Here is a 23454-nt window from a genome sequence, read left to right on the forward strand (position 1 = left end):
ACCCAGCTGATCCTCATTGTCATCTGAACTTGGATTGTTTCTCTTCGAAGTTGTTTTTCTACATTTATTAATGAAATAAATGCATCCAATAGACAGACATATAACCGCAATTCCTGTTGCAGAAATACTGTAGTAGAAGCTTTGACCAAACTGAATTCCTGTATTTAAAACCAAAATGATTATTTACCCACTTATTTCGTTTTACAGTAAATCTTCAAACGAAACGAAAACAAAAGTCAACTAAATAAGTTTCTCACCTACATCAATCTTAAAAATAATTAAATCTTCAAGACAACTTACCATGCAATTGAGGTCAAGGTCAAGTGAAAGTTTTCAAACAAAACGGTATGTATAGAAAAGAAGATGTGGTATGATTTCCAATGAGACAACTATCCACAAAAGACCAAAATGACACCAACATTAACAATTATAGGTCACCATACGGCCTTCAACAATGAGCAAATCCCATACCGCATATAGTCAGCTGTAAAAGGCCCCGATAAGACAATGTAAAACAATTCAAACGAGAAAACTAAAGGCCTTATTAATGTAAAAAAATGAACGAAAAACAAATATGTAACACATAAACAAACGACCACTGAATTACAGGCTCCTGACTTGGGACAGGCACATACATAAATAATGTGGCGGGGTAAAACATGTGAGCGGGATCCCCCCCCCCCCCTAACCTGGGACAGTGGTATAACAGTACAACATAAGAACGAACTATAAAAATCAGTTGAAAAAGGCTTAACTCATCAGATAGACAAAAAATAAAAGTGGACGTGGCCCGGTACTTATACATCCCGACACAAAAAGACACAATGAACAGATCTGAGAGTACTCACAGTTATCTGACAGCTAGTTCAAAGCCATTAACAACTAATAAAAAAATCATGCCTCTAAGACTAAGCAATCAATCTGTACACATCCAACATACAATGGATTTAGTGTAAAGACGTCATAAACAGCCAGAGAAAAACATGACCTTGTACAATGCCAAGTTACAGGTATCAACAGATAGTAGATCCATGAAAATGTATATGTATATAACATACTAGTAATATTTTGTTAGCTTTTAATCTACTGATAACAAAGTCAATATTTATACCAATAAAAACAATATTCAATGATCTTATTACAGAGTTGAATATGTAACCTTTAAGAATAAGTTTATTTAAAGGAGCAACAAGTTTACATGGATCATTTCTAAATTTCCGAGCACGGTTAACAACATTTCCGTAAAAATGAGGATGTGCTATCCCGTTTGAAATAAGTTTTCTACAGGTACAACCAAACTTCAAAACCAAATCTTTATATCTATGGAAAAATTTAGTAAAGGTATTAAGTAATTTATGGTAACGATATCCCTGGTTTAATAATTTACCAGTTATACATAGGTTGCGTTCGTTAAAATCAAAAACGTCACAACAGACACGGGCATAGCGAACAAGTTGTGAAATATAAACACCGTAAGATGGTGCCAAAGGAACATCACCATCTAAAAATGGAAAATTAACAATAGGGAACGAAAAATCGTCTCTTTTGTCGTAAATTTTAGTGTGTAGTTTCCCGTTTAAAACCGAAATATCTAAATCCAGGAAAGGACCATTATTAACGAATACATTTGATTTATTTAAAGTAAGTTCCTTGGGGTAAATTTCAGCAGTATATTGAGAAAATTCTTGATTATTTAACGAAAAAATATCATCAAGATAACGGTAAGTGTTGTTGAATTTATCAATTAAATGCAATTTCGATGGGTCTTTACTGAGTTTAGTCATAAACTGTGATTCGTAACAGTACAAAAACAAGTCTGCTATTAAAGGGGCACAATTAGTGCCCATGGGGATACCTACAACCTGTCGATAAACTTTGTTGCCGAAACGTACGTAAATATTATCAAGGAGAAAATTAACAGCCTTAATCATCTCATCACACCTCCAGTAAGTATATCTAGCATATTTACCTTTCTCATTAGAGAAGAAGGCTTTAAATGAGTTGCAGCAAATATATCTACATTCAGCTTTACCAAACGACCATTTAATTAAATAGGAAAACTTTTGTTTAATAAGATAGTGTGGAAGTGTAGTGTAAAGAGTAGAAAAATCAAAACTATTAACAGAATAAAAAGGACCATCATAATTTTTTATACTCCAAAAATGGTTTATACCACTATGTTCATATATTTTATTACAATAATTTATGATAAGCTCTTTGATAGTAGTTAATGAAGTAGTTAAGAGCACTGACAGATTAGTTGTAGAACACTTACTAGAGGCCGAGATGAAACGATATTTAAATGTTTTTTTGTGTAGTTTAGGTAGCCAATACATAGTAGGGACCTTCAAATGTTCAGAAGAAGCCTTAAGCTTTGATGTGGTTGTGATATGCTTGTTTACTATATGACTCACTGTGAAGCGGATGGACTTAAATGTAGATGAATTTGAAATTTCATTCTTACGAACGTCGTGTAGTATTTACGTCATACCACAACCACATTGCTGGCTGCTTTGTCGGCCGGTACAAACACATACCGCTTTGAAAGTATTTGAAGTTTATTTCTTATTCTGGAAATAGTTGTATTATGTACTCTTTTATTTACTTCTAAATTATTTTCAAAATATGATATTCTCTTACATGTATCTACCACATTTATACATTTATTTAAATAAGAATCAAGAGATTTTTTATCAGATTTTTCCCGTTTACACCATTTTTTACAAAATGAGGAAAGAGCATCTTTGGTGACTTGACGACACCCTTTCCAATCTATTTTAGATGGAGGACGATATTTTGGTCCTTTTTTCAAAAAGTTTTTAACCTCTCTGTCCTGGACGATATTGAGGTCCCCTGTAATAACATGGCCATAGGGAACATATCTAAACTTCGACGATTCACAGTTTCAAGTTAAGGGAGCATTACTATCTATATTCACGTCGGATGTAACCTACGTATAATTAAAAATTAAACTTCTGCTGGGTTTTATTGTATGTGTATGAAATTATAGGTGGTTCTATATTATCAAAATAGGGAGGTATAAAGTTTTGAACGGTAGAGTCATTAAATATACTAGATAAGTTGATAAAATCAATACCTCTGCTAATATATTTAATTTTCAAAAAATGACGTTTATGATCTTCAGGTTTGTCGATACGTGGGAACAGCCTATAGCTATGGTTGCAAAAAGCTGTAATTATACGAGAATATTCATACAGTGGGCTGAAGAATGAGATGGTGTCACACTCTTTTAAAATATCGTGTAATTTACTAATGGTTATTTGACCCAGTTACTCATTGTAATTTCACAAATGTTTTCAACCTAACATCTATATTATTAGTTTAATACCATATATATCGAGTCTGAAAAACAAATACTATTGCATAATAGAGGGTCAAAGACATACAGACACCCTCCTCAAAACCAAACTAATGAACATATTCTATTTACTGATCATGAAGCCCAGGATTTTTGGAATGATTAATTTACAGTGATTATAATCTTACTTAATGAAACAGTTTGTGGTTAAAACAAATATTTATCAAATATCATTGACATCTTAAACATGTATGTTCCTGAAGAATAGACATATATGCAAGACCATTGTAGCATTTAAATTAGGTCAAATCTGTATGACATATGCCAGAATTAACTGAATAACCAATCCAAATGCAATATATCGATGAATTTTCGTGAATAGTTACTGAAGAAAAATGTAATGATGGAAACCTGAAAAAGCAATCTAATGAGAGGTTATCGTTATGTGATATGTGCAATTACTTGTTAAACTGTGTATTAGAGGAAATAGAACATTGTTTAAGGTATTTGCAAATTATTTAAACTGCTATTACTCATTTTGAAATATACGAGTCTGATGTTCAGTAGTTGTCGTTTGTAGATAGTATTCGTTAGTGTTTCTCGTTTTTTTATATAGATTAGACCGTTGGTTTTCCTGTTTGAATGGATTGACACTAGCCATTTATATGACCCTATTTAGCTTGTTGTTCGATATGAGTCAAGGCTACGTGTTGAAGACCGGACTTTGACCTATAATGGTCAACGTGTGACTTGCACGGAAAATTGTCTAATTGGCTCTCATATCACATCTTCTCATATCTATATATGTATGTTTACAATATTCTTTACATACCTGTACTTTCAGACGGAGAGGAATCACTTAAAGTACTAATAGCATGCCTGTCTGAAAAATTTCAATAATCAAATATAATTCGCAATAGGAACACATAAGCTACATGGTAGCTATACATGTAGTATTCACTTACATAAATAAAAACAAATGATATAAATAAAAAAAACACTCACATTACATAAATAATTTCGAAAAGAAAATGTATTTTTTTTTTTATTATTCACTGATAAGGTACGTTTCTCAGATAGGAGAACCAGTAGGTCAACAATATGTGGTGTATGGAATGATTGCAAGGTGTACCTGTCAATGATAGAAAGATGTTCATATGTCAGGTATGTTTCATCGACGTTGTTGTCATTGTTATGGTTACTTTGTTAATGAAACGTGTTTTGGTATTGGTCTGTTTTTCAAATACGACAATCGATAAGTAAACTACATTGGTCAATGGAAACATGATAAGGTGTACATGACTGTCTGTCAGGTTTTAAGGAACCTAAACCTGATTCTCATGGCTCATAGTTCAATGTTTTGTTTTTCATGATAAGTCGGTTTCTTAGATACAATGATAAATTAGCCAACCATATTTGGTGCATGGAATACTTGTAAGGTTTATATATAAGTCTGCGGTATATAACCTTTGGTCTTGACATTACTTTCATGGTTCACTGGTAAATGTTAATATTTCCTAGTTAAGATTTTTTCTTTGATGCTATAAGCGATATATGTCAACTATGTTTATTTGATTGTTTACTGTACCATGTGTACATGTCTGTCTAGTATATATTTTTCTAACATTGGCTTCATTTTTTTGGTTAATTAGTCAATGTCAAGTTTCATGGTTTGACCAATTACTTCTATACTATAATCAACTATATTTGGTGTATGGAATGATTATTATATGTACATGTCAGTCTGGCAAGATTAATTCTGACATTGACCTCATTGTCATGAATCATTGATGATATCAGGTTTATGTGATACTTATAGTAAAACCGTTATCTTTAAATTTTCAACTTAAAATCGATTGTCGTAAGTAAAGCAGGCGAAAATTTTCAGTTTCAGCGTGTACACTCTTTTTTACATAATATGTGGTTTCTTACGGTAACTGTTTAATCAGAGACATATTTTACAAATATGACAACTAATGTTGGTGCATTATATTGTATTGAATTATATATCAATGATTTAATATAGTCTCTTTTAAATTTATTCACTGTTTTTCATACTCTGGACGGTTTAAAGTTTTGTTTATTGTATATACTGCATTTAAGGTTTGAGTCCTTGTTTTGATCCCATCACGGCAATATATGTTCTAATGGTGTTTTTTTTGTTCCGCTGAGTTGCGTTCTCAAAATCTGTATCACCTCACATTCGATTTCAAACAGCAAGACCAGATTATTTACGTTAAAGCCATGACTATAAATGAAAAATAGTTTTCATTTATAACTATAGTTATCACATAGTTCGTTTTCATGTATGTTGACGTTTGTCTTTGTTTCACTTCAGTATTCTTGTTGTTCATGTTATAGTTGATGTGTGTCCCTCTGTTTTAGTTGTGTAACCCGCATTTTTTCTCTCTCAATCAATTTAGGACTTTTGAACACTGGTATACTACTTTTGCCTTTATCTTCAAGAAGCATATCTGACGTTAGCACTTATTAAAAGAAACAAACTTGCAAAAACACGTGTAAATCATGATTTTGCCTTTCAATGGACCAACAAAACCCTAGAATATATGTTAAAACGGTTCTTTAATTACACAAAACATGACACTTTCCCTTCACTTGATCCCAAGAACGACCGTCTGTGTTTTTTTTTTTTATCTCACTCAACTAAACGCCGCATCAGCACACAAAGGCTTTAATACAGCGAAGGCAGTCCATGAAAGAATCCCCTTATACATTTGACATTGGGATCTTTCCCAGCAATCTATGAAATACCCCTCATTCTAAAATCCTCCCACTTAAAAGGCTTTCTATGATGGCACTTTTAAAACAGGAATATTAAAATAATATTCCAAAATCAAGCCTAATCATGTTCAGTTATGTAAATACCTAAATTGATTAATTTTGTCCCTTCAGTTCTTATCGAGTTGTCTTGTTGTGTCTCACACCAGTAAGTACCAAAATCATGATCAGTAATGTTGTATATTTTAAGATTATATAACTTTCCGTCGACGATAACTTTAAGTCTTCTGTGTGCGCGGACATTTCTGTTTATTTCACCTCCTTGAGTTAAAACGATTAAACCTTTCCTCCAACTCGGTGTTGAGGCCCCTTTTGAGATCTCACATGGCAGGATAACTGTTCTTCCAATACGAGCATACATGTCCTCTTGAAATATTTGGTCTCCGTGTGAAGCTTCAGGAAAAACAATATTTTAAGTATTTTTTTGCAACTTGAGGAACAATAACATGAAGTGTTAAACAAAGATTTACTATGTATAAAAAGAAAAATCACAAAAATACCGAACGACGAGGAAAATTCAAAACGGAAAGTCCCTAATCAGATGGCAAAATCAAAACCTGAAACACATCAAACGAATGGATAAGAACTTTTATATATCTGAGTTGGTATAGGCATTTTCCGACGTACAAAATGGTGGATTAAACCTAGTTAAACCTCTCACTTGTATGAAAGTCGCATAAAACTCTATTAAGAATTCGTGAGATGCTTTTACAGCTTTTACTAAAATCAACTAAATGTATTTTATAAGCATCAAAACTTTATATAACAAATATATAGATATAAGAATCACTGTTAGTAAGATACGTTGACAAAGTGAGCTTTGATCGAGTAGTGTTTCTCCTTTTATTCTGTCCCAATTTACAACTTTAAAATGTACCTGATCAATACAAATCTAATTGGAATTGTATCATGATTGCTTTGTAGAAACTCGAACGCCCAAGATAGTTACTCATGTGGAAACAATAGAAACTTGTGTTCGTTAGACAAGTTTGCTCACATTTCAATTTTTGCATGGTAATCCAGGGCTTCCAATGATACAACTATCCACCAGAGATACGTAATCGTAAGGCCTTCATCAAAGAACAAAGAGTAAGCTTCACACAACGAGAAAACCGTAAAACAAAAATAAAGAGAAAATATTGCAAATTATCACCAACGACGACTTCTGAATTACATTATGCACCGTTTACAGAATGCCGCGAGGTTTAACATATTTAATTTGATTACATGTTCGGAATTAGGCCAAACTTTTATTAAAACCTTAAAGTACTCATTAACATATCTCAATCAACAGTGACTGATTTAGTGGGAAATAGAGGGTTTCCGTCCTCTTTGATGGAAACATTTATTATCTCGAGCATAAAATCGTCCAAAATTGTGTTTACATCGCTCTGCTTGACAATATAAAAAGCGATATGATATTTCTTTAATCTTTCAAAAACCCTGGACCCGCCACTGATTAATGAAACTTTAGAAAGAATTAAACGAATTCTTGAAATTCTAGAAACTAAATTGAATTCTGGAGAAATTGGACCTACCTATTTCTCTCAAATGATATCAGTATTATATTCTGTAGGAAGCAAAGGTAAAAATTCACATACCTGCAAGTTGATACACAATGAAATAGATCAATATAGTTTGCATGTTACTTAGCATAAACATAATTCAGTAATTCCTATTTCGTTTCATATATTTTGTGTCACCAGGTAATTAGCAACAACAGGAAACGACTCTTGAACAAACAAGGAAATTAATTGTTATTTACATGAAATATAATGGCGTCGGAAAGGCATAATTATATTCAAATTAATGAAAAAAATATTTGAGGTTTCCCCACTAAATATCAGTATAGACCTATTTGTTTGCTCTCTACAGAAAGACCAGTAACAACTTTTCGGTTCTGTAATCTCACCTATTTTTGTATATTCATAAAAAAAGTTTGGAGGGGAGGGGGTTGGAGTGAACATGGCTGAATTAAAACAAAAGGATGAATAAAGGCCTCTACGGTTCCGATTAATATTCTCGGTCTGCGGAATAGTACAACAATGATTATGGTTTATGGAAAACATGGTCGAGTTCCTTTGAATATCTCTAAAATAAAATAGGATGGCATCATCCTGTTATAGAACTTTTTAAGCAGAGAGCAAACCGTAATAGATCTTTCTTAGGCATATGATTCAATTACCTTTGAAATAATGATCCTACCAACTTCAAATGGACTCAATATGTAAAATCTTTTTTTTTTTTTTTTTAGATAGGACTTAGTTTTGAATGGAACGAAACATTAGCTTTAAATAATGATTGGTTAAAGAGTATAATTAAACAGTGATTTACATCTAAGAACTATCAGCATTGGTTCGCACATATACATAATGCATCCAGGGGAAATACTATTCTTTATCTAAAATTGAGTTTAGTTTGGCAGCATGAAATTGATATCTTGGAACATATAAACTTCGATGTTCAAACTTGAGGTAGCCATACACAGTTTGGAAAAAAATCAAAAAATCTACACACTGGTAGATCGTTAAAAAGTCTCCGTCCCCGAGGGTATCACCAGCCCAGTAGTCAACATTTCGGTGTTGACATGAATATCAATAATGTAGTCATTTTTATAAATTTCCTGTTAACAAAACTTTGAATTTTTCGAATAAACTAAGGATTTTCTTATCCCAGGCATAGATTACCTTAGCCGTATTTGGCACAACTTTTTTGAATTTTGGATCCTCAATGCTCTCCAACTTTGTATTTGTTTGGCTTTGTGAATATTTTGATATGAGCGTCACTGATGAGTCTTATGTAGACGAAACGCGCGTCTGGCGTACTAAATTATAATCCTGGTATCTTTGATAACTATTTACACCACTGGGTCGATACCACTGCTGGTGGACGTTCCGTACCCGAGGGTATCACCAGCCCAGTAGTCAACATTTCGGTGTTGACATGAATATCAATAATGTGGTCATTTTTATAAATTTCCTGTTAACAAAACTTTGAATTTTTCGAAAAACTAAGGATTTTCTTATCCCAGGCATAAATTACCTAAGCCGTATTTGACACAACTGTTGGAATTTTGGATCCTCAATGCTCTTCAACTTTGTACTTGTTTGGCTTTATAAATATTTTGATTTGAGCGTCACTGATGAGTGTTATGTAGACGAAACGCGCGTCTGGCGTACTAAATTATAATCCTGGTATCTTTGATAACTATTTTATGGAAAAAGCATGTTCCATAACTTTGATTTCCGATAGATAACAATGTATCGCAAAAAGGCATGTAAAAAATTCAGGAACTAAGATTTTCCCTTTGTCTTTAACCTATATCTGTGTGCTTTGTATAAAATATTAAAATAAAAGATTTGATGTGAAATACCGAAACGTATAAGATTTCTGGATGTTGATTTATATTTACGAATTGTGTCCTTACACCGATGATAAAGTTAAGTAAATGTTTTGACTAGTTTGTGATATCGAAAACTCTGGTGTTATTATTTGTTTCAGTAATAGCGAGAGTTCTTTCTTTGATATCGAATACGTTGTCACATACATGAGCGAATCAAAACAGTTGGGACATAAACACCATACGATGGTGACAAGGAAACGTCACCTTCCAAAAATGGATAATCAACTATAGGAAATGAAAAATCATCACCTTTATTAATTATCCCGTTAAATATATAGATATCAAGATCCGGGAAAAGACAGTGTTCATTGTTAGTATTAGCTTTATTTAAAATAATTTCAGCAGAATAAATTTCTTGAGAATTAACCATTGAGAGCCGACATATCATCCAAATATCTAAAAGTGTTTTTAAATTTTTGTATCAGTTGTTGTTTCGAATGGTCTTTGCTGATTATAGTCATACAGTGTAACTTATAAAATTACGAAAAAAGGTCCGCAATAAGTGGTGCACAGTTAGTCCCCATTGGAATTCCGATAACTTGCCGATATGCGGAATCTCCATAGCGAACAACAATGTTTGCTAATAAAACTTCAAGGGCAGTTGTAGTATTAATGCAGGTCCAATTGACAAAGTCCTTTACTAAAAATTTACCTAAAAGAGTTTGCACATATATGTTCTCATTATGCCTACTTCAATGCCCATTTGATTAGGTGTGTGGATTTGTTCTTAATAAGATTATGAGGCAACGTTGTATATAGGATAGAAAAATAAAAACTTTGATCTTTGAACAGATTCAAAATCACCAGGGTATAAGCATGCAATTTATTAAGTACTTCCGACTTTTTTTTTACATTCTAAAAGTAATTTATTCTATTATTTTCAAAGGTTAAATTTATTCCTAGTTTTTTTTTATTGTATTAAGTTTGCTAGTAAGTAGAATAGACAGTTTAATAGTGGGAAAATGGCTTGGGTACAAAACAAATCTATATACATATGTAAGGTGTTTCAAACAGCTTCGGAAGCCAGTACATAGCTGAAACTTTCATTGTATTTGGTCCGGCTTGAAAAGACTGACTTATAACATTTACAATTTCTGTTAAGTAATGTAAATGGTACAAAAAGTCGCAATTTATAACAGTAAACAATCTTTGAATATATAAAATAAAATCCTAGAAATTAGGAAACATCAATTTCTTTAAAGATAAGTTCATGCACAGTTCTTTTGGAAAATATTATTTATATACATTTAACAAAAGTGAGCAATACAAAGAAACGTATATAACTTATTTTATGATACCACTATGTCAGTCAATTCACCAAATACTATGATAGATTGTTATTCTACAACTAACCTGATTTCTTTAGCACTTTTGCAAAATTAAGCTTGTAAAAGAGGGACGAAATACCAGAGTCAAACTAATAAATCGATAATAAACTGACAACGCCATGGCTAAGAATGAAAAAGACAAACAGACAAACAATAGTACACATGACACAATATATACCACTAAAGAATAAGCAACAAGAACCCCACCAAAAACTAGAGATGATCTCAGGTGCTCCGGAAGGGTAAGCAGATCTTGCTCCACATGTGGCACCCGTCGTGTTGCTAATGTGATGACAAATCCGGTAAATAGTCTAACTCGGTAGGTCACGATCATGAAAGGGAAGGAGATTGTAGTTACGACGTAATGAAAATATCCGATATCATCTGTGAAACGGTAATTCCATAACGTTAAACCAACTCGTGATGGCGTCCGTAAAATTTACGAATTTCAACTTCACCATTTGGAACTCTTGGTTAAATAGCTTCCTTGTATGCAGCAACCATCTATCAAGAAAATAATGATAGGAAATACAAGCACGGGAATGTTTTATCAATTTGGAGATATATACCTCGTATGCAGGTGCTGCTGGAATGTTGCTACTTAAAAATGGAAAGTTCACAATTAGAAAGTTGAAATCATCCCTTTTGCCGTGCAGTTTTGTTTTCGACCGACCCTCATTGTCAATTTCTATATTAACTGTATCTGTTGTATTCTTTATCTCTAGTTCGATTGGATAGATGCGTTCAACATAGTCACCAAATTTTGTAGTATTTAGTGAGAGAACATCATCTATATATCGGAAAGTAAAGTTAAAGGATATTGATAACTTCTTATATTTCTTCCTATGAAGTTCCTGTGTGAAGGCAGCCTCATGACAATAAAGAAACAAGTCAGCAAGACGAGGTGCACAATTGGTTCCCATTGGAATGTCGACAGTCTGTTGAAAAACACGTCCCCTAAACGTAAAAAATATGTTATCGATCAAGAAATCAAGCATCTTGATAATGTCAGTTTCAAAGATTTTTTTTGTTTGAATCAGAGTGATCCTTTACAAAGTAGGATTTATCCCTCCCTAAGACAAGATACTTGTTCTACGTTGGCCATTCTTTTTTATGAAACAAAGCAATACTAACTCTTTCAATTTGTCTTTTAGTTTGGAATATGGTGTTTAATACTAACTTTTGTTTAGATTTGGGTTTTTTAATAGTGATTTCAATTATGACAAAATTTTACTACTGTATCCCTTTTTTGACATTTGTACATACTATATAAAAAAGAAGATGTGGTATGACTGCCAATGAGACAACTCTCCACAAGAGACCAACAGGACACAGAAATAATCAACTACAGGTCACCGTATTATGTCTGATTGTTTTGTCCACACATCGTTGTCAATAAAATGCTACTGTTATACAAGTAAGGGGCTTAGCTTACTATGAAACCAGGTTTAATACACTATTTTTAACACAAGTAAATGCCTGTACAAAGTCAGGAATATGTCAGTTGATATCCATTCGTTTGTATAAAAAAGAAGATATGGTATGATTGCCAATGAGACAACTGTCCACAAGAGACCAAAATGAGACAGACATTAACAACTATAGGTCACCGTACGGCCTTCAACAATGAGCAAACTCATACCGCATAGTCAGCTATAAAAGGCCCCAAAAATGTAAAACAATTCAAACCAGAAAACTAACGGCCTTATTTATATATAAAAAATAAAATGAGCGAAAAATAAATATATAACGCATAAACAAACGACAACCACTGAATTACAGGCTTCTGAATTGGGACAGGCACATACAATGTTTGATGTGTTAAAACTTTTGATTTTGCCATCCGATAAGAACTTTCCGTTTTGAATTTTCTTCGGAAATCAGTATTTTTGTGATTTTACTATTTAGAAAACATAACTTGATTTGAAGATCAAAATAATGTGTTTAAATTAAAACTACTATAAGGACATATAAAGCAGTAGTCTAGGGTGTAAACAAAGGGAATACTGTGAAATGGTGTTTGAAGCCGTTTTAGCTCTTTCAATAATTGACATCGTATCTCTTCTTATAAAAGCACCATCGGCATCGAACAGGGAGCTAAACATGATTTAGAATTACATTTGATGAGCTTTTATGTAAGGGATATAAGCCGATAACAGTCCATTCTGTTCAATATTTTACAGAATGGACTTTTAGAGGCTTATATCTTACTTAAAACATTGTTTAACACGCCGAAAAAGGTAAAACAAAAGAAAAAGCAAGCAAAGATTTATTTTCCTCAAGTATGCAAATTGTTTTGTGAATAAACTTCTTTACATTAAAATATATCCTACATGTTGGCCCCTTTAAACAGTAGCTCAACTTTAAAAAAAATAGACAAAAAGAAAGTACAGCTAAAGGTAAACAACATGTATTGCTACATGAAGAATAAGACACAGGGTATGCTTATTATGATTTTTGCGTGCGCAAGGACTACTCATAGTTTCCGCTCAAAGTTTCCGTGAATAACTTTACATGCGTTTTGTGTTTCAAAATGGATAAAGTGATAAAAGTATATTCTTAATGCAACACTCCATAAGCTTTTCCATGAGTGCGCCCCTTAACGGTATCCTTAATTGTCAGAGGTCAGAATAGGTCTACTGAACAGTACGAAAACGCTAGTGACGGTTGAAGTCGTTCCAATGGTAATGGTCCCATTTGTTGTCCAATACATTTGTTTTCTCGTCTTCGACAAATAATGCACTTTTTCCTTATCATAGAAATGTATTTGCGCACCTTTGGTATCCAGAATTTGCTTCTCTCTTTAGCCAATGTTACATCTACTCCTGCGTGATCCTGATCATGGACTGACTTTAAGTATAAGCACACGTAATGCCCTTTATAAGGTAACAGCATTACATCAGTTCTGTTCCAAGTGGCTTTCAGCTAATCGGTTAATCGTTTACCAACAACAACTATACCCGCCTCATTCTTTTCTGGAGATAGTCTTCGAAATGTTTTTGTCCAATCATCAGAACTGTCTCTTTGTAAATATCTTATCCATTCAAGTTCTGCAGCATTTAGACTTTCGGCAGTTATACCCATTGAAGCACCTTTGAATGATTTCGTAGTGACGATTGGCTTCAGTATGCATGTTACTCGCAAAAGTTTTGAATATGAGGAAATGTTTTCCAGTTTAACATCTTCGAAATTTAAACTAGACATTGTATCATTCATTTTCTTGATGTCAGATGACATAACAATACCTATTGTGTCGGGTAACTCGTGATTACCTTAATTACAATCTTGCCTTAAAGGCCACTGGTCTATTGGATCATTCAAAAATTGAGGTCCATTTTTCCATATTGAGTTCTTAACCAAAGCATTAGGTGATGTAATCCTTGTTGCGAGGTCCGCTGCATTGAATTCACTTGGCGCCCACCACCAATCGGACGGTTCAGTCTTATTTTGAATTTCTGCTACCCTTGTAGCAACAAATGTGCCGAATCCATAACTCTCTAGTTGAATTTGTGCCCTAACAATCATTGAATCGACTATGTGTATAACACAACTAAATTTATAATCCATCTCCTCGACTAACTTTTGTCTAATTCTAGCTGCCAATACAGCTCCACATAATTCCAGTCTAGGAACAAACATCTGTTTAGTTGGTGCTATACGGTTCTTTGCTTTCACTAATCATGATTCAAATCCCGCGTGTGCTGTTCCCCATTTGACATATGCACATGTTCCATATAAGCTAATTTATTTCCATCTGGTAATATGACTAGCATAGGATCCCATACAGCATTATTGGGCTTTAAACATCTGTGAAATTTCAACTGTTCTATGTCGAAAAGCTCTTTGAAAAAATCCATCCATTCTAATCGTGATTCTGGTGACATGGCATAATCCCAATGAGAATTGAGTAGAGTCTTGTCATTCGTATTGTTTTCTATGCATAGCTTTCGCATGAGAACCTTAGCTGCTAAAGTATACGGAGTAGCAAGTCATAATGGATCATATGCACTAGCAACTTGGCTGAGGACCATTCGAGGAGTTAATGACGTAGGTACACTACTTTCAATCTGTGACTTCGTTATATTTTCTCCTTTCCGAACATTCTTGTACTTAGGAGAAAAAGTAATCTTCACCTTGAAATCGAACAAGTCTTGTTTTGGATCCCACCTCATTCCGAGAATTTTCTCATGTGCAAATTCATCTAAATCAACCTCCACGGATTCACCACTAACTTGGGATTGTAGATTACTACCAGATTTTTCATTTCCAGATATAATCCAATGTTTAATGCGAAAAACCTCCACATGCCAGCATTTTCTCGGTCTGCTGGGTTATCAAACGAGCATCATCTATACTTTCAACTGACTGTAATATATCATCTACATAACTGTTTCGTATCACCATGTTTGAAGCATCTGGTTAGATGTGTTGATACATTTTTGCTGTTTGATGTATTGCATGCGTCGAAATAGCTCCACTCGGTCTGTTGCCAAAAGTAACTGTCAACAATGCAAAGTGATCTGGATCTCTGTGTGTTTCTAAATTTCTATATTATATATCTATATTTAATTATCTTATTGAACATCCTTACTAAACACAGATGTTTTACCTCATTAAGTGTGATGCCAGGTGGTTGCATTGGAAGGCTAATTAACATGATACCCGATTTTTTAGACTCTAATTCATATTTTTCTTTAGAAGACAAAGCATTGACTTTCAATGTTGTCATTATTTGATTTAGATGCATGACCTCATTATAAATATGCGTGGGACTTGAAGTTAACCAATTTTGATCACTCATCGACTTGTAGGAGTCGATATTTGCAACTTTTTGATTCTGGTCAATTATTTCTTGTTAAACAATATTGGACTTATTCAAGTCGTATTTTGTCCTTCATTAAAAGGAGACAAATCCTAAAACTTGCAAATTTAGACCTCTATGAGTCAAAAGCAGATTCAGACTTATTTATGTCTGAGCTCTGACTGTCTAACGGTGAAAGTCTTATCGCATTGTACATTTTTGAATTGTCACCAGCTAAAGCTATAGATTCTTGTCTGAAACGAATTAGGACCGCTAACAAATCATTGATCACATTGGACCCTTTCACCCAATACTCATTCAGAGTATGTCCCATATGAGATGACCAGGAGTTCACAATGGTGTCGATTTTGATTTGGGTTTTAATACCTCATGATCTGGTATGTAATGTACCAGACCGCTATGTATCTCCATCTCCTCCTTGGTCAACTTCCTTGCTATCTGTTCATCGTAAGCACTTTCATATTTTAATGAATTTCGGATTAGTCATTTTTCGGTAGATCCAAGTCTTGATACGGCTGAATTCACGTTATTTGGTAGGTTGTTTGGATTTTTTATCCAGGGGTAATTTACTATCCATTGCTGTGATTCTTCATCATGTGTCATGCCTGATTTAATGATATTTAATTCCCTCTCCTCCCTTAAACTGTGTTGCGATTGTCCTATAGCACATTTGCCACACTTACATGAACCACATTTCAATGTGGTTTGTTTCCCTGGCCCTTCTATGTCAAAAAGTGAATCTAGTTTGTCCTTAATACTGTCTCTGTCCAATACATGAATATCATTTAACGGAATGATTTGTTCCAGATGCCCAGTAAATACAGACTATGCCATGGTTTGACAATTTTGGCACTTCTAGTAGAGGATGGCTGCCACGAGAGGCAGTACCCAAACTGATTTCTCATTAACTGTAGATTTCCATTTTTTTCTTCCTTATTAGACATTAAAATACAACAATCTGTGCCAATCAATATGTCTACTTGGCCAGTTGGCCTTTGGATATCATTCTTGTTGATACCGTTGAACAGTTGTTCGACTCTACTCATATCAACTCTTGCAACCTCGGCCGTAACTTCCTCCATGCCATATGCTTTTATTGTCCATATCTTACCTCCAAGGTCAGTCAACGGTATTACATACTCTTTGCTTTGTACATATTCGGTTACATTTCCAACCTTTGTCACAGATAATGTTATATCTTGTCCAGATAATCCTAATCGTTTAGCAGTTTTGTGTGTGATTAGTGACATGTTCGCTCCAGGGTCCCAAAGTGTTGTCAGAGATATGTCTTTACTGAACTTAACTGATCATTAATAGTACCCCATTCTTGTTCTTGTCATCATTTATCACCTGTGTAGAGTTATGAAAGGATATGCCATCCATGTGTTCAGTGTGCACATTTTTGTGAAGAATTTCCCCACATGGTTGATGAAGTTCATTTTGTATGTCACAAGGTTTACGGCTGTTACAATGTCTTGACAAATGTCCTATCTTTAAACAACTGAAACATCCACCATTTTTTCTCACTAAATCAACTTTTGTCTGACTATCTAACCTCGCAAATATAGATCAATCACCTATTTCGTGATTATCTGATTTGTGATACCAACATTTACACTTCCCTTCTGTATTTCTATTTGTACCGGTATATTTGTCTGAGTTGTCTTGATTTGTTGGTTTGTTTGACATTGCTTGCTCTACCTGTGCAAGACCTTCAACAACCTGTTTCATCACTTGTTGGTTCTCTTGTAATTGCACTTGTAAGGGATCTACAGCTACACCATTATTATTTTCGTCATTTTCGGATTCATTTGCATCCAAAGTATTTATCTTTCCTTTTGCTGTGCCATGTTCACGCAAATCAGACTCCATGTACCGGTACTCTAGAGCACTTTTTTCCTCCAACAAAAAATTTAAGAACTCTTTGAAATTCAGTGGAATACTTTTCGATTCTGTCTTCTGTTTTCGTAATGCACATTCACGTTTTTGTATAGGCGGTAGGAGTTTTTCTATATGACACATTATAGTTGCTGTGTTCATCTCGGGTTCGAGGTTCATACGTTTAAAATCAAGCCAACATTTCTCGACAGTTTCTACTACCGAAATAAACTTCATGTTGTCACCTTCTTGAACTTTCTTTAATCTTTTCAATTCATTTAATATGTGATCGATCAATTTCTCTGCTCTGCCATATTTCATATCAAGATGTCGAAACATTTCCTTGAACTCATTGTCAACACCTTTCACAACAGTTAAGGCTTCGCCACTTAAACATTGCTTCAGAGCATAAGGATCTTTACCGTATGACGATAGCATGTGTCTTTCATAATCTACATTGAAACTTGGATAATTACGAATACTGCCAGCAAAAATAGGAGCCTCTAATTTTTTTACCCTAAACGTTTCAGTATCTTTATTTTTCTTAGCATGCTTCATCGAGTTTTGTTCCTTTAACTTACTGTCTTGTTCATGTTTTATCTTCTGTCTTAGATTCTCACACAATGATCTTGATTTACAAAGTTCTCGGTACATACCAGTTATATCATGATTAAGTTCTTTTATCTTTGGTTTGTCTTCTTCACTTTCAGAATCAAATGTTTCTAAAAATACCTCATGTCTTGCTTCTAGTTCTGTGTAAGCTGTTTCCAAATCTTGAAGTATTTTTTCAACCACAATTGCCCCTAACTCATCCTGTATTCCCTCTAGTAAGCCACAATATATTCTATGAAATCTCCCTTTGGCCATACTTCTTTTCTTCTTTGTTACTCTTTTGTGATCGGCATCAACATACATCTTGCCTTGCGTTGAAATGTATGAAGATAATTCGTCAAAGGCTGTAACTTTTTATTGTAAATGATGTTTCAACCTATAAATACACAATATGACAATATTAAACTAACACACAATTCACAAGTTTGATATATGTTGACATCGTGATTCATAACTGTTAATTAGACACAATAAGCAGTTCAAACATTCGTTAAATAATAATGTACATATCACTTACGCATTGACAGCCTATATCATATCAATCATTTGCTATTAACTTGCTGGTTTTTCAGAATGAACGACAAGTTCAAAAACCATTTCAGTGTTAATTGAGAAAGGGGAAAGAAACGAGTCTGTATACGGTACTTTTCTACTCATGATGGAGTTCCAATTCTTTAACGTATACTGTACTTTATCACATCAACAATTCAGGATAAATCCGTCATAAAATCAATACTAATATCGGAAACGTTATCAGATTAAAATAATCGCCATACAATCTGAAATTAATTATCAATCAAAGTTATAATGTTTATCGATCCGATACACCGGTGTACTGGCCAACCAACATAGGGGTAAAATGTAGATTTTGGCTTAGGGACCGGTCAAAATTTATCGTCACATAGGACCGGTGCAAAAAATAAAAACATTTAATAAAAGTTACAACCCTATGGCTTTCTGACTGAAAAAAAAATGATGTCCTATGCCAACTTAGTAATAAAAAAGTTGGTGTCCTATCCTACTTTTCCAATTTATTGTAAATAAAAGTATACTTTTAAAATAGAGGCATTTAACATATGTTGTCTTTATAATATGATCAAAAGTCACAGTTTCATATAAAAAAAGAAGATGTGATATGATTGCCAATGAGACAACTATCCACAAAAGACCAAAATGAAACAAACATTAACAACTATAGGTCACCGTACGGCCTTCAACAATGAGCAAAGCCCATACCGCATAGTCATGTTTTATTTTGTTGATTCACATACAATTACAGGCATGGCATTATCATAAATTATACTTTGAATAAAGCATTGACAAAAACAAAGACATTGCATAATGCAATCAAACCACAAATAGGTGTTTGTTAAACTGAAAAATTTCTGAAGCTGCATGTATCTTATATAAAATTTTATCAATACCTTTAAATATTAATTATAAAAACAAACTCCAGGAGAAACATGAAACTGAATAGCATTTGGTTTAACTCTCTATATTATTTTAACCTGAAGACCAATAGGTTGCCTTGTAATGTGTTTTTTTTTAATTAGGAATGGTAATAATTGCTTTAACATTTTCCCATTTACAGAAAATGTACCTGATGTGACCCCCGAATGATTTTTGCTACTTTGTTGGTTGATGTTATGTACATGATGTATGTTTGATGCACTTCACCATATAAGTGAAATTAAATTTTACAGCAAAACAACAAAAAACTAAATGACATTGGATTAAGTAAGCTTGATATATATATATATAAGATAGCTGCATAGTTTGATGAAAATCTAAGTTGATTTGAAAAAGTAATTAAAAAAATTAAAGTGTACTTTCTCTATTTTGTCCGAATTGCAAATTCTACCTTTTTTTACCAAGATTACTTTAATTCTTAAATTTTACAGCAATACAACAAAAAACTAAATGAAATGAGATTCAGTAAGCTTGATATATATCTGAGCTAGCTGCATAGTTTGATGAAAATCAATGTTGATTTGAAAAAGTTATTAAAAAAATTAAAGTGTACTTTCTCTATTTTGTCCGAATTGCAAATCCTACCTTTTTTTTTACCAAGATTACTTTAATTCTTAAATTTTACAGCAACCAAACAAAAAATTAAATGAAATGAGACTCAGTAAGCTTGATATATATCTAAGATAGCTGCAAAGTTTGATAAAAATCCAAGTTGATTTGAAAAAGTTATTAAAAAAATTAAAGTGTACTATCTCTATTTTGTCCGAATTGCAAATCCTAGCTTTTTGTTTACCAAGATTACTTTTAATAATTCTTAAATTTTACAGCAATACAAAAAAAACCTAAATGAAATGGTTTTAAGTAAGCTTGATATATATCTAAGATAGCTGCATAGTTTGATGAAAATCCAAGTTGATTTGAAAAAGTTATAAAAAAAATTAAAGATGCCTATCTGAATTTTTATACAATAATTTTTATTTTTACATATTGTATATTATACCCGGTTATTTCAAGATTTGTTAAAAATGTTAATAAAAATTATTTAAAGTAATCGTTTTGAAGAAAAAAACTTGTGTCCTTTGGATATTATCTGTGAAAAAAGTGATGTCCCAGCAAAAGTTATTCCGGAAAAAAGTATCCGTCCTACTGCACTTTGCACCGGTCCTATGTGTAGATAAATTTTGACCGGTCCCTTATATCTCTGAATCCAAAGCATTTAGAGCAAATCTGACATGGGGGTTAAATTGTTTCTCAGGTCAAGATCTATCTGCCTTGAAATTTTCAGATGGATCGGACAACCCGTTGTTGGGTTGCTGGCCCTGAATTTTTAATTTAAAGGAAATTTTGCTGTTTTTGGTTATTATCTTGAATAATATTATAGATAGAGATAAACTATAAGCAGCCATAATGTTCAGCAAAGTATGATCTACAAATAAGTCAACATGACCAAAATGGTCAGTTGATCTCTTAACAAGTTATTGCACTTTATAGTCAATTTTTGTAAAATTTTGTTATCTTTTACAAAAATCTTCTCCTCTGTAACTACTAAGACAAATTTAACCAATCTTGTCCACAATCATCATAAGGGTTTGAAGTTTTAAAAATGTGTCCGATGACCCCGCCTGCGAACCAAGATGGCCAACATGGCTAAAAATAGTACACAGGGAAAAATGAAGCTTTTGGCTAAAATCTCAGAAATCGAAGCATTTAGAACAAATCTGATGAAATAAAATTGTTTGTTAGGTCAAGGTCTATCTGCCCCGAAATTTTCAGACCAATCAGGCAACCCGTTGTTGGGTTGCTGCCCCTGAATTGGTAATTTTAAGAAAGTTTTGCTGCTTTTGGTTATAATCTTAAATATTATTATTGTAAACAGCAATAACGTACTGCAAAGTAAGACCTTCAAAAAGGTCAACATGATAAAAATGTTCAATTGACCCTTAAAGGAGTTATTGCCCTTTTTAGTCAATTTTTAACAATTTTCATAAATTTTGTAAATTTTGCTAGTTTTTACAAAATATTTGCATACTGGGATAGATTTGTAGGTTCATTATAGATAGAGATAATTGTAAGCAGCAAGAATGTTCAGTAAAGTATGATCTACAAACACGCCATGAACCCATCTGTGTCCTTAGTTTATGATATGCACATAGACCAAGGTGAGCGACACAGGCTCTTTAGAGCCTCTAGTTTTATTTTGTGTTTCAATAGAATAATTTGGAAAATTGAGGTTCCATTGTTACTAAATCTTGTACACAGGTAAAAAAGAGGTAATTAACTTCCAGTGATCGTTATTTTCTTATATGCAATGAAATGTTATGTGCAATTTTGTCTATAGTTAAACTTTACTCCAGCTAAGTATTTCTTTATTTGAAACAAAGAATAATTCCCCACAATTTTTTGAAAAGTGCAAATAAGTGAAAATCAAATATTACACTTTCAAGACAGCCAATTACGCATGTTTTAGTTAAATGATTCAAATGTACTTATTATCTTACATTTATTTCAGCTATGTGATATCAGGAGATGCAGATGGAAAACTTTATGTATGGGACTGGAAAACAACAAAACTTTATACAAAATTCAAAGCTTATGATGATGTGTGTTCCACTGTGTTGTGGCATCCTCACGAAACCTCAAAAGTGGCATCATGTGGGTGGGATGGTGTTATAAAATACTGGGACTGAGATGGATGAAATATTTAAATGTTAAATCAGGAAAATCAATGCCTTATAGTATTTGAGAGGAAGACAAAATGTATCTAAGATTGATGTCCAAAAATCAAGAGTACAATTAACCTGTGATCAGATCCACAAAGTGTTTAGGAGTAGCTGAATGTATTACAAATATCAATTTTGGAGCTAAAACATAATTTCATATTTTATTGCAATCATCAAAGATCATGTTGCATATAAATCATTCATTTTAGTGTGCTATCATTGCTGCAGTTTTAAATAAAATACATCATTACATGTTTCTTAAATTGATATATGACTTCAGTTGTTCAGATGTAAAAATCCTGTCTGCTTATCACACCGATGAATGTTAAGCATATAACAATTTATAAATAAAAAAAAATTAGCAAAAATAAATGTCGCTCTAGTCTATTTCATAAGTTTATGTTTCTTACCATTGTCACATATTTTTGCTTTCTCCATGGAACAATAATCTGACTATTGCCCAGTGCTTTGGTTTGATTCATATCACATGTTCAAAAGGATGTTCATAACTTTTATTGATAAAGTGAGCATCCAGTTAAAAATAAGTCATTGTGAACTACTTATTCATTTTCTTTCTAGGATTTGATGTTTACAACTTAATTCCTAATTTCAGTGGCATGTAGTGTAACAGGAATTTATTGTCTTCTCATGTAGTAGTTCAAAGGCGTATGAATTTTTTGGACAGAAAAAATATTGTGTTAGATGATAGGTGCATATATGGTAATATCTAGCTCTGCTTTACTTGAGTGAACATCAAATTCTTCTGAGTGCCATGATGGATCAGGACATTGAGAATAGTGTTAAGCGGATTGTCGGGGAAGAAATTAGAAAATCACAGAACGATTTATTGGAAGGGACGTTTTCAATAAAACTACAAGGAATTTGATCATCAACGTAAGGAGAGATCAGATCTAGAGTTACAAGCAAAGCAAGTTGTATGCCCTGAGATTGCTATAACTGCTTCAAGCCTTGTCACTGGAAATTTGAATGTCCAGAGAGAAAATGAAAGTTAAGTACTAATTTATTTCATGTTATTAGATTAAGTAGCATTTGCTCAGATTTATTGCATGATAATAGTTTTCAGGTGAATACGAATCACCTAA

General features: G+C 33.1%; 1 protein-coding gene across 1 annotated transcript in view; it reads left to right on the forward strand.

The window, feature by feature from the left end:
• The window catches only part of LOC134687051 (pre-mRNA-processing factor 17-like), a 39164-nt gene extending 16781 nt beyond the window's left edge, over nucleotides 1-22383 (forward strand). Inside the window, exon 14 of the mRNA XM_063547011.1 lies at nucleotides 22141-22383. Within this exon, the coding sequence (XP_063403081.1) occupies nucleotides 22141-22318 (178 nt within the window). The 3' untranslated portion in view covers nucleotides 22319-22383. The remainder of the gene's footprint in view (nucleotides 1-22140) is intronic.
• Nucleotides 22384-23454: the final 1071 nt, after the last annotated feature.

Source organism: Mytilus trossulus, chromosome 10, assembly GCF_036588685.1.
Source record: "Mytilus trossulus isolate FHL-02 chromosome 10, PNRI_Mtr1.1.1.hap1, whole genome shotgun sequence".
Classification (NCBI taxonomy): domain Eukaryota; kingdom Metazoa; phylum Mollusca; class Bivalvia; order Mytilida; family Mytilidae; genus Mytilus; species Mytilus trossulus.